The 11,503-nt window shown below is 41.8% G+C and overlaps 1 protein-coding gene and 1 long non-coding RNA gene across 2 annotated transcripts; one reads left to right on the top strand and one right to left on the bottom strand.

Annotated features, from left to right (window-relative positions):
* The first annotated feature begins 4,141 nt into the window (after positions 1-4,141).
* Positions 4,142-7,260, top strand: LOC121397620 (myb-related transcription factor, partner of profilin-like). The gene is made up of 5 exons (XM_041574672.1): positions 4,142-4,631; positions 4,944-4,998; positions 5,394-5,545; positions 5,625-5,684; positions 6,600-7,260. Exons 1-5 carry the CDS (start codon positions 4,142-4,144, stop codon positions 7,040-7,042), a joined length of 1,200 nt encoding a protein of 399 aa, XP_041430606.1. The 3' UTR covers positions 7,043-7,260.
* Positions 7,261-8,471: 1,211 nt separating this feature from the next.
* On the bottom strand, positions 8,472-10,015 carry LOC121397611. Its single transcript, XR_005963802.1, has 5 exons — positions 9,803-10,015; positions 9,121-9,184; positions 8,899-9,032; positions 8,701-8,824; positions 8,472-8,603 (listed from the first exon to the last, which is right to left on the bottom strand). It is a non-coding gene; the product is annotated as an uncharacterized LOC121397611 (long non-coding RNA).
* Positions 10,016-11,503: the final 1,488 nt, after the last annotated feature.

The following is an 11,503-nucleotide window of genomic DNA, read 5'->3' as shown; positions in this document are numbered from 1 at the left end:
ATATATATATATATATATATATATATATATATATATATATATATATATATATATATATATATATATATATAATTTTTTTTTTTTTTTTCTAAAGTATATATTATAAAATATATATACTGTGTTGAGATAAAACAAACATGACTAATTTAGTGTTTCTGCTTTACAGACATCAATGCAATTTTCCAGTTCCTTTGTTATTCGTTACTGTTTGTTTTAATTTGTTTCCACACTCCATGGTAAACTGCTGATAAATTAGTAACTCTGCTTCAAATGCTTTTTATGACAGTCTGTCTTAAGGTAAAGTACTGTAAATGCTAGCCTTATAACAAGGGATATTGTGGATAAAAGCAAAATGCATTTTGGACTGGTGCCAAAATTTGTTCATTTTGTTTGTATATATCGGTCTATTAAGGTATACCAACACACTATACAATCACATATAGGTATAAAATACAGATTATATATATGCTATAATATGTATATAATACACAAAAGCCATGAATATCCTGTAAATTATAGCCTTATAAACGGTGAGTTCTGATGTCATCAGTTATAAACGGTGAGTTCTGATGTCATTTCTGTCACATGACTCACTGAAACTTGTGTATTATAATAAATAAAGTACCCCCAGTTGCAAAATATGAGGATATTAGAGGATATTAGATCGGAGTTCCATGACCGTATAAAAACACTTGGCCTTCGGCCTCGTGTTTTTATATGGTCATGAAACTCCTCGGTAACTTATAATATCCTTATATTTTACAAAAGGGGGTACTTTATTCGCTATATAATCTATATATAATCAATCTCTCTCTCTCTCTCTCTCTCTCTCTCTCTCTCTCTCTCTCTCTCTATACTCTCCAATAAAATACAAGTGTGTATGTATACATAAACAAAACAGTGTATTCTAAAAAACAATTGAGACCCCAAGGCAATAACAGTAGCTCCAACACAATTTTTCACGGCCAAAATACAGTGACAAAAATAAAAGAAATAGCCATATGTGAGCTCTTTTATTTCTTGTCGCATACAATTTTCAGCATTTCATGCATAGCCTTTTAAATAGCCAATTAACTGTCATATGCGGTCTCAAAACAGAGGACCTTTTTTTAGGATTCATTTGAATCTAATTGAGCCCAAACGAAAATCTTTTATTTTAAAACCCCACGCCCTTCTGTTGGTTGGTATTCTTTGCCTGGTCTGGCTTTCACCCCTCACACAATATGGTCAGGAAAATTTGATTCAGCCACAATCTGTACTATAATGAGATATAAAAAACTCAAGCCCTGGGACTGATGGAGATTTTTAATACGACAAAACAAGCTGGGAAAATAGTTTTTTTTTTTTAGAAAGTAAAAGAATAAAAGGAGCAGACAGACCTTGTGGGAAGTTTTCAGAGAGGGTGTCCTTCTCGTAAAAGAGAAAGGGGAAAAACATTGATTTCAAGCTGTTCTGAAATTAAAATGATTAAACAAAAAAAAAAAAAAAAGCAAAGACAAGGGTAGATAGAATGAAAAGAACCAGACAACTTCCCTAGTCTTCTGGCAGCACTGATCTCCCCGCACTTTCCCTGCCGTGTCCGCTTAAGGATTAACTTGAAAACTATTTTAAATTATGGTTTTTTGAGGATTAAATCCAGATTTTTTTTAAAAAAAAAATGTAAATACTGGATGAAATCGGAAAAGGTATGTGCGTTAAGTAGATATTATAAATATTAAATGCATAGATGTGTGTGTGCGTGCGTGCGTGTGTAATGTATATATTCTATACATGCATCTTATATAGATGCACTAGCTTCAGTTATTCCTGGTTATGGGTTGGTGAACTAAAAAACACCCAGAAATTCGTTTTACAAATAGCACCACAAAAATAATAAATAATAAAATAGTCGTTTATTTTTCTTTTCTTTCTTTTGTGTTAGAATCTCTTTATAAAACCAAACCATTGGAACTATGACTCATTAAGATATTAACAGAAGTTTCTTTCAGTTAGGCTTTTTATTTAACTGGATCATAGATAATCGCTCAATATATCGTATAAGCAGGTGCTGAATTCAGCATTCGTAATAAAATAACTTACCTTAAACAAAATCTCAGAATTCTGCTTAGAGGATGGTGAGAACATCAAATAAATCAGGGAAGAAAATAAAATAAAAGAATAAATCAAATTCATATAAACAAGGTATAAGATGGTGTATATATATATATATATATATATATATATATATATATATATATATATATATATATATATATATGTGTATACATACATGTGTGTGTATATATATATGTGTGTGTATATATATATATATATATATATATATATATATATATATATATATATATATATATATTTCACAGGAAGAAAGCACTCACGGCAAAGTTTCATAAAAAATATAGGATCTTTATTCCATCAACCACATATCTACGCATTTCGATCCCAGAGAATCGTCATCAGGATAATGTTTAAAAGTAAAACACACCTTTTATCCCCAAATCCACCAATCAGTACAAAGCAGTGCAACCATCTTTGTTAAACCATTCCCACTCATTTACTTATTGCAATTAACGTGCACATGTGTAAAATCTATACATGTACATTAGTACACCATTAAAAAAACTTTAGTCATAACCGCTCCAGATGTGAGGTTATCCCCCTCCTTCATTACTCAAACAAACCAAAAACTTCCATATATTATAGTTATGTGTATATAGTGTAAAACCATATCAAATTTATCATGTGAATATAAAACTTCGCAATTATTATATCACAAAGTGCCATAGTGCAATAAATATCCCTGTTGTGGTAAAAATATAAAAACTTTCTAAAAACATAGATTATATCAAATATATCTGTTAAGAACATTAAGGGGCACATTTATCAAGGGTCGAATATCGAATTTTAAATACTTCGATATTCGAGCATCGAATTGGTATGCTACGATAATCGAAGGCTGTCTTCGATCGAATACGGCCGCTTTCGATCGAAGGAAAACATTGTTCGATCGATCGATTCCATGCTACGATGCGAAGGTTTGCAAGTAGCGAATAGTCGAAGATGATCGAAGGTAGCCTTTGCCCCACTTCTATTCGAATCGATCGATTCAAATTTTTCATGCCCCACTTCCTTTCTGCCATTTTTTCCAAACAGGAAGTCCTCTGGAGGCCATTTTAGGTGCATTTGCGCCCTTAATGTGCACTTGCTATCTGGATGAGCCAGGTGGAGGAGGTTTCCAAAGTGCTGCCAAGAAAATGGAAAGAAGGAGTGAGGAGGAGGAAGGCGAATGTGGTTCCAGCCCTGATGAGGTGCCCAGGGTGGCTACATCCCACACTACGTGGGATGTACGTCACCACAGGAGGGGGAGAGAGGGGGACAGGGGCTGTAGTGTCAGAGGGAGGGGTTCCTGGGCTGAGGTGGAGGAGGAGAGCCTGTCAGGTGGAGGGTCCCATAGAGGGGGAGAGGAGAGGTCTGGGAGTGGCAGGACTATGAGCTCCCCCAGCTCACGCCACGTGTCCCCCCCAACATCGGGGACACGTGGCAGTTCCCGCACCCCAGCCAGGGGAAGTAGGGCCTCCCCCAGGGCACGCCACGTGTCCCCCCCAACATCGGGTACACGTGGAAGGTCCCGCACCCCAGCCAGGGGAAGTAGGGCCTCCCCCAGGGCACGCCACGTGTCCCCCCCAATATCGGGGACACGTGGAAGGTCCCGCACCCCAGCCAGGGGAAGTAGGGCCTCCCCCAGGGCACGCCACGTGTCCCCCCCAACATCGGGGACACGTGGAAGGTCCCGCACCCCAGCCAGGGGAAGTAGGGCCTCCCCCAGGGCACGCCACGTGTCCCCCCCAACATCGGGGACACGTGGAAGGTCCCGCACCCCAGCCAGGGGAAGTAGGGCCTCCCCCAGGGCACGCCACGTGTCCCCCCAACATCGGGGACACGTGGAAGGTCCCGCACCCCAGCCAGGGGAAGTAGGGCCTCCCCCAGGGCACGCCACGTGTCCCCCCCAACATCGGGGACACGTGGCAGGTCCCGCACCCCAGCCAGGGGAAGTAGGGTCTCCCCCAGGGCACGCCACGTGTCCCCCCCAACATCGGGGACACGTGGCAGGTCCCGCACCCCAGCCAGGGCTGGAACTACATCTATGACCGCCAGGAGGAGGCAAGAGGAGGAGGAACCCACACCGGCCTCACAGAGGAGGCCAGAGGAGGAGGAGGATATTGAGGACGACGACAGAGATGAGGGCCCCAGTGGGCGGATGGGCCGAAGATTTACCAGTGAAGAGAATGCAGCGCTGGTTGATGAAGTCATCGTGCAATGGGATGTGTTGTTTGGATGTCGATCCCATCGCATCAATGCTGCCAGACGTAAAAAAATCTGGCAGCTAGTAACGGACAAAGTCAACGCTGTAGGCGCTGTACACAGAGATCGCAACACTGTGTACAAGCGCTTCAGTGACCTGAAGCGTTGGATACGGGCGAAGTTTGCTGCCAGGAGAGCAAAGGCCCAGAAGACCGGCGGTGGCACTTTACCATCTTTGAGGCTGCAGCCTTATGAACGCCGGCTTCTGGACATTATGGGCAGAGAGGTCTGTGAAGGTTTGGAGGGGTCATTACATGACACAGACTGGAGAAGTAAGTACATTTTAATACACAACATTCTTACTGCTTTTATCCACATTCTTATCATTTGCCTAAATAACTCATTTCCCCTTTATCATTTAGCTTCTTTGCTTAAGTATTGCTCCTGTTTGCCATTAGAGGATTTTATGTTTCCAGGATTGTTGTTTGTTTTTATAGTAGTTAATTACGTGCAGCTGTAACATTGCCAAAAAGGCAAACGTTTATTAACCATTTCCCTACTAGAACAGAAATATTTCTAAAGTGGATTAAAAGGGTCGTTGACCTTGAAGTTAACTTTTGAAGCATGTTATGTTATCATTTTAGACTGTCATATCATTCTATTCCAGTCTCCGATTTATAGGAATGTATGGTTGCTATGGTAATTTACATCCTAGCAACCACATTTTCAAAATAGTCTACTGTAGAGCTGATAAAAAAAAAACCACAATATTGTGTACCATAGGAAAACATTACTTTAAGGTTAACAAACCCTTTAACTTCAGTGTGTAAAAGTGTGAAGCAACAGATGTAGAGCCTACAGCACCTGTATTGTCACCTATTACATTCTGTGCTTCTCACATCATTGCAAACAGTGCCTTTGTGTCATGTATTTAACTTTTCAACCTTAGCATCTCCCTTGCAGTGCCCTGATAGACTCCACATGGACTTTACCATCTCGTTTCCTCGCCCATTACATTTGAGTTATTATTTTAAAGGCTAACTTAAATATTTCCAAAACATGTTGTAGGTGTGTCCATCAGTCTAATAAACAAGTGCAATTTATTTAGCACATTTCTTAACAATTGCAGCACCACCGCGGACAGCGCCACAACCCACGGACAGTGACCAGGACCAGGACCTTGATCCTCTGCAGCCCCAGGAAGAGGGTGAGGCCGCAGATAGCCCTAGAGGCCCACAAGCTCAAGGTACAGACATGTTTGTGGCCAATGTAGTTGCTTCCTCAAATAGTTTACAACATTACTAATGTCAAATTTCACATTACAGAACATCGAGCTCCCCGGCGCGCCCAGTCGCCAGCCGTGATACCTGTGGTGCCCCCCAGACGTAAGAGCAATGTTTTCCCTAATAAGCCCTTCCTTTATTTGTCTGTGTGTGTGTCACAAACATGCAAAGCACATTTACTGAGTCCCTTATGCAGCCTACTTTATGTGCCTCTTCAGTGTTAATGAAAAGCAGTAGGTTGTTAAAGACAGATTTTGGATAGAATATACATTTTGGGCATTTCCTTATGCGACCAAAGTGTCAATTATATCAGATTCTTCTGCTGCTCTGGCTCTGCATCTCTCCCTTCCTCTTCCTGTGCCTCTCCCGTTCTGACTGTCAGCCTGAAATCACCATACACCATACAGCGCTACTACTATTTCACTCTCTCTCAGCCCCACTTTAAAATCTTACTTCTTTGTGACTGCCCTTGACTGTTGGCTCTGCTCAGCGTACATTCTCACCTGTTGACTCGACACTTTTCTTTTTCCTTTTACATGGTCCATCTTGCTCCCCCTCACTCCAAGCCACCCACCGTCTCAAGTTTTACTCTGGCTCCTCATGCCTCATATTAGTTTTCTCCCTCCATGCTGTCTCTGCGGTCTCCCTTTCCACTTGCAGGTTCCCTCTCTGTTCTTGCTCCCACCTCCTATACCACCCCTCTGTCAAGTTTCACTCCCCTCTCCCAGGTTCAATCACCACTCTCATTGTGTGTCTCATACTATCTCCTTAACTTGCAGCTGATGACAAACAAGGCAAACCAAAAACACATATATTTTGACAATATACAGATTAATGTTCTATTTCAAAACCAGTATTGGAATGATTTAGCCCCCCCCCCCACACCCAAACATGGAAACACCCAACACCAATTTATCTTCTAAGATTATCTTTGTGAGCTTCCTTTCCCACCTTTGTTTTTTTGTTATGGACATGTCCAATAAATTTAGCGATCTTTATATTTGATTTTTGTTGTAGGTCATGCTGCTGAAGCGGGTGCTGCTGCTCCTGCTGCCGAAGCGGGTGCTGCTGCTCCTGCCGCCGCTGCACCAATTGGGGGACCACCACAGGAGCAACCACAGCGACTGGGTGTGAGACATGGGGACTATATAGGGCTTCTGACAACAATTATTCGCCAGCAACGCCGCCAGGAGCTCTGGATGCGCAGATGGTTTGCTCTCATGCATGGCTCCTTCCGTGAAAGCATGCAGAGCATGGAGCAAACCATGGAAAGAAACATCCAGGACCTGGTGGCAACTATTAGAGAACTGGCTCACCAACCACGGGGTTTTGCTGAGGGTCCAGTCCCTGGTCCTGCTGCTGCTCCCCCTCCACCCCCTGCATCTCCTCAGCAGCGCAGAGGAAGGGGGCGTGGAAGGGGACAAGGTCCTGTCCGAGGGGATAAGCGCAAACGTCCCTAGCTCCAGTCTGTGTCACTTCTCCAACTGACACTGGCCTCTTTGCCCATTTTATCCTGGCAAAGAACTTCGCCCAATTCACGCTTCAGGTGTGACTTTGTCCGTTACCCAGCAATGGGACTGACATCCAAACAACACATCCCATTGTTTAGACCATGCTGCATTCTCTTCACTGAGGGGTGCCATTTTAAGATCTATTGGCACCCTTTCCAATAACATCTGGAAAAGCACTTACAAACATCAAAGTGCATTTGCTCTAACATATTTGTCTATTTATGGTGTTATCAGCACCAAGGTGTGCCATATCTACCATCCATTGGCACCCTTTTCCAATAATATCTGCAAAAGCACTTACAAACATCAAAGTGCATTTGCTCTAACATATTTCTATAGTAATGCTGCAGTGTTTCCCAAAACATTCACTTGGGACCAAAATGTTACATGTAAGGCTCAAAGAATTGAAATACTACTCTTTTGCTTGTGTATTTTTCACTAATTACTTCAAACATGACATATGTTAACATATGCTACCTCTGGCCTACTTTGGCTACCCAGCACTCCTAATAGGTGCTAACGCCTACTACCTCCTCCTCCTCCACCTGTGCTCATTCAATAGCAAGTCCTAGGTGTATGATATGCCTTATAGGCACAAATGGTTGTTACTTTGCACAAGAAGTTATGTTGCCTACCTCTGGCCTACTTTGGCTACCCAGCACTCCTAATAGGTGCTAACGCCTACTACCTCCTCCTCCACCCGTGCTCATTCAATAGCAAGTCCTAGGTGTATGCTATGCCTTATAGGCACAAATGGTTGTTACTTTGCACAAGAAGTTATGTTGCCTACCTCTAGCCTACTTTGGCTACCCAGCACTCCTAATAGGTGCTAACGCCTACTACCTCCTCCTCCACCTGTGCTCATTCAATAGCAAGTCCAAGGTGTATGATATGCCTTATAGGCACAAAGCCTTGGTTGTTACTTTGCACTATCAAGCATTGTTGGGTGTCCAACACTCTACCTAGCCAGCACTAATCTCATATTGTTGATGCTTTTCAACTGGCCAAATTGTCATATATTGACAAGTGTCATTTGTACATCATATTGATTGTTATATTATTGTTTTGGACACAAGTTTATCAGGGCCAAATTTTTGGATACTGTTTAATGTAAAGTTGGCCACGATGAATCCTGGGGTGCATTATCAATGTCATGCAACAAATGCTTTGTAAAACGTTTGTAAAGCTTTTGCCCTTTAGTGGTCTATAGGGGCTGCTATATTTTGAAATATATGTTGAGACCAAATTCCTCCTGTGCCTTCCAGCTAAGGAACATATTTAATGGTTTTAAATAACTATTGTGTGTTCCAAAAACAAACAAACAAACTTTCTACAGATATATATTGTCTTTTTATTGTTGTTCAACTGTTTTGGATTTTGACAAATATTGTGTCAGTAAAGGTACTAAAACATTACCGGGTGTGTTTGTTTTTCTTTTTTGACAAGGTGCTAGTCCAAAATAGTAACATGGGTAATGTCATTTCAAACAAGAAAACAGAAGAAGCCATACCTGTGGATCAAACAAGAAAAATGCATTAACACAAATCTAAACAAATTTAAGTAGCCACACAAAAGCCTGTCATTGCTAAACAAACACTGCCACTTACTGATATGTTTTCGAAAGGTGACTCCACCCAGGTTCAAATGAGCCAAACAGCTGTCAGTTCATCACATCTGTCACTTGTGTGGAGTCCAATTTAGTACTTCAGGAAAATTTTGCACATGGAGAGGCTGCAAAGGCACACAAATAATATGGTAAGTTGTTCGCAATATCTTTTACAATTCCCTGAGTAATTCCTAAATACCTGAATAACGGAGTTTGAGGCGTGGCCAATCAGTCAGTGTCCATGTCTGTATCCTCTGTGGGCAAGTACCAAGATAATAAAGTAGAGTTTGACACACGTGAAGTATAACCATAACACAGTAGTAGGCCAGAAAGCTGAAATGACAAGTACAGATAATGGTTTCTCTTGAATATGTGTATACACATGTAAATGTGTTTGTCATCTCATCATTTTTCTGCTTACAGCATAAGATGTTACAGGAAAGCATTCACTGCTAGGGGCACGTCAGCACATCACCATCAGCAGGCTGTTCATTTGGAAGAAAAGTATAAAAAATTGTTTACTTTCCAGATATCCATTCCAAACAATTTCATTTCACATCAATCATATAAGGCCTAATAATCGAGATTGGTTATAAAGACCTGACATATAACACTCATGACAAGGCAAACATATTAAGGCCAAACAACTGACCTAGGAATTAATGGATTTCAGACATTATTGAGTTGATCTAGATCATGACATTACTAAACCTCATTACAGGGGAGCGCAGGAGTAGACGCATGCAGTTGTTTTCAATGGGGCTGTACAGATTGAGACGCAACATGCTAAATTTTTGTTGTGTTTGTGGAGTACAGTCCCATTTCAAACAACTGAATGCATAAAGTTGTAAAGCGTAAACACATAAAAACAGAACGCAGGGGAGCGCAGCTTCAAATGCTCGTGTGAAAGAGGGCTAAAGGTTAAGCAAATGACCAGATTTACATTGGAAAAACATGGTTTGAAAGGTAACTGACAAGATTGCAAACAATCACAAAAAATGCACTTAGGAATAGGGGCCCAAAAAAATATGTACCACTATTTGGCCCTTGAGAAGTCTTAACTAGTACAAATTAACTATTTTTGTGTGGTTTGTTCAACTTACAACTAAAAGTGGGCACGGATGAGCCTTTCACGCACTCTTCTTCCCTCTGGTTGGTTGTCCCTCTGTCTGCCAACATACCCCTCAATCTCAGGTTCCAGGTCATCATCAATGTCTGCAGGTAATCCATGCTCCCTTGCCACATTATGCAGCATGGCACAGACAGTGATGATTTGTGAAACCTTCTGGGGGGAATAAAGCAGAGCTTCCCCAGTGACTGAGAAGCATCGGAAGCGAGATTTGAGCACCCCAAAGAGGCGCTCAATGATATTACGTGTTTTCCGATGGGCACGATTGTACCTACGTTGGGCAGGTGTTTGGGCAAACCTCACAGGGGTCATCAACCAAGGCAGAAGGCCATATCCTGCGTCTCCTAAAAATGTAAACAAAAATATATTATAGTAATTGATTCCAGTTGTCTGTTGTGTTGACTATTCCAATGCTGTAGTTATGGCCATTGTGTAGTAGAAAAATCTTTACAAACAGATCTACACACAAATTCTTGGCTGTTGGGGTACTTACTTTACCCCTTTTGTTAGCCAAACAACATTGGTGGCACAATAAAAGAGGCAATTCCCCCCCCCCAAATGTCAAAAATTGTGTGTGTGCAGATCCAATAATAAATCCTCCCCTTAACATATCTCACCTGTAAACTGAATCAGGTGCCAAGAATTAAAATCCCTAACAAAGTTAGCTGATTGAACTAAACTACAGGTCCCAAGATGCATAGTGCATCTATTGTAGCCAGACTGAAAATAGGGCAACATTTCTTGAAAATACATACATATCACCTTTAAAATAATATTTGAAGTGTCTTTGTATGAAATTGCAAATATAACTTACCCACAAGCCAGCCGTCTGGCATTTCTCCTCGGGTGAAGAGGCCATGGAGAGCTGACTGACGCAGGATAGTGGCATCATGGACACTTCCAGGAAAGCCAGATCTCACACTCATGATGCGCATGTTGGAATCACACACCACCTGCACATTGATGGAATGGGAGCGCTTACGATTTCGGTAGCGCTCCTGCTGATGGCGAGGTGGTGTGAGCGCAACATGAGTGCAATCAATGGCTCCTAGGCAATTTGGAAATTGGCCAATTGGCCCTGAGCTTTTGTGCTAACATCCTGCTAAAGGTGGGCTGGCTCATGCCAATGAGGCGTGAAGAAACCTGCTGGAAACTGCCAGTGCCCAGGAAATGCAAAACTGCAAGCAGCTTGCACATCCCAGGCACTGCCTGAGACCGTGCCGTCACAGGTTCAATGGCCTCACTGATGAGACCATAAACCTGCATTATGGCGGCACGACTCAGGCGGAACATCTTCACAACCTCATCATCAGACAGCTCGTCCAAACAAAGTACAGGTCTCCTGAAGTGACGAGGCTGCCTGATCCTAGCAGGGCCAAGGTGTTCCTGCTCCTCATCCTGCTCAAGGGCCTCAAAAATGGCGACTGCCAAAAATTCAATTTTTAACAAATTCTTAGTCAAATGGCATCTGGTGGGGGGTTTTTATAAGTAAGCCAGTGTTTCCCAGCATTCCATGCAGCTTTTAAACATTTAACCATTTAGTGAAGTGTAAGGATAGATAGGGCCAATTAATCTTTGATTAAAAAAAATAGAACTAAAAAATAATGTTTTAAGCCATTGATACTTGAAAATCTTAGGTTATATTCTGATGGATGCAAAAACAAACATGTTTCTG

Source organism: Xenopus laevis, chromosome 8S (assembly GCF_017654675.1).
Source record: "Xenopus laevis strain J_2021 chromosome 8S, Xenopus_laevis_v10.1, whole genome shotgun sequence".
In the NCBI taxonomy this organism is placed as follows: domain Eukaryota; kingdom Metazoa; phylum Chordata; class Amphibia; order Anura; family Pipidae; genus Xenopus; species Xenopus laevis.
This window is presented reverse-complemented; position numbering and strand designations above follow the sequence as displayed.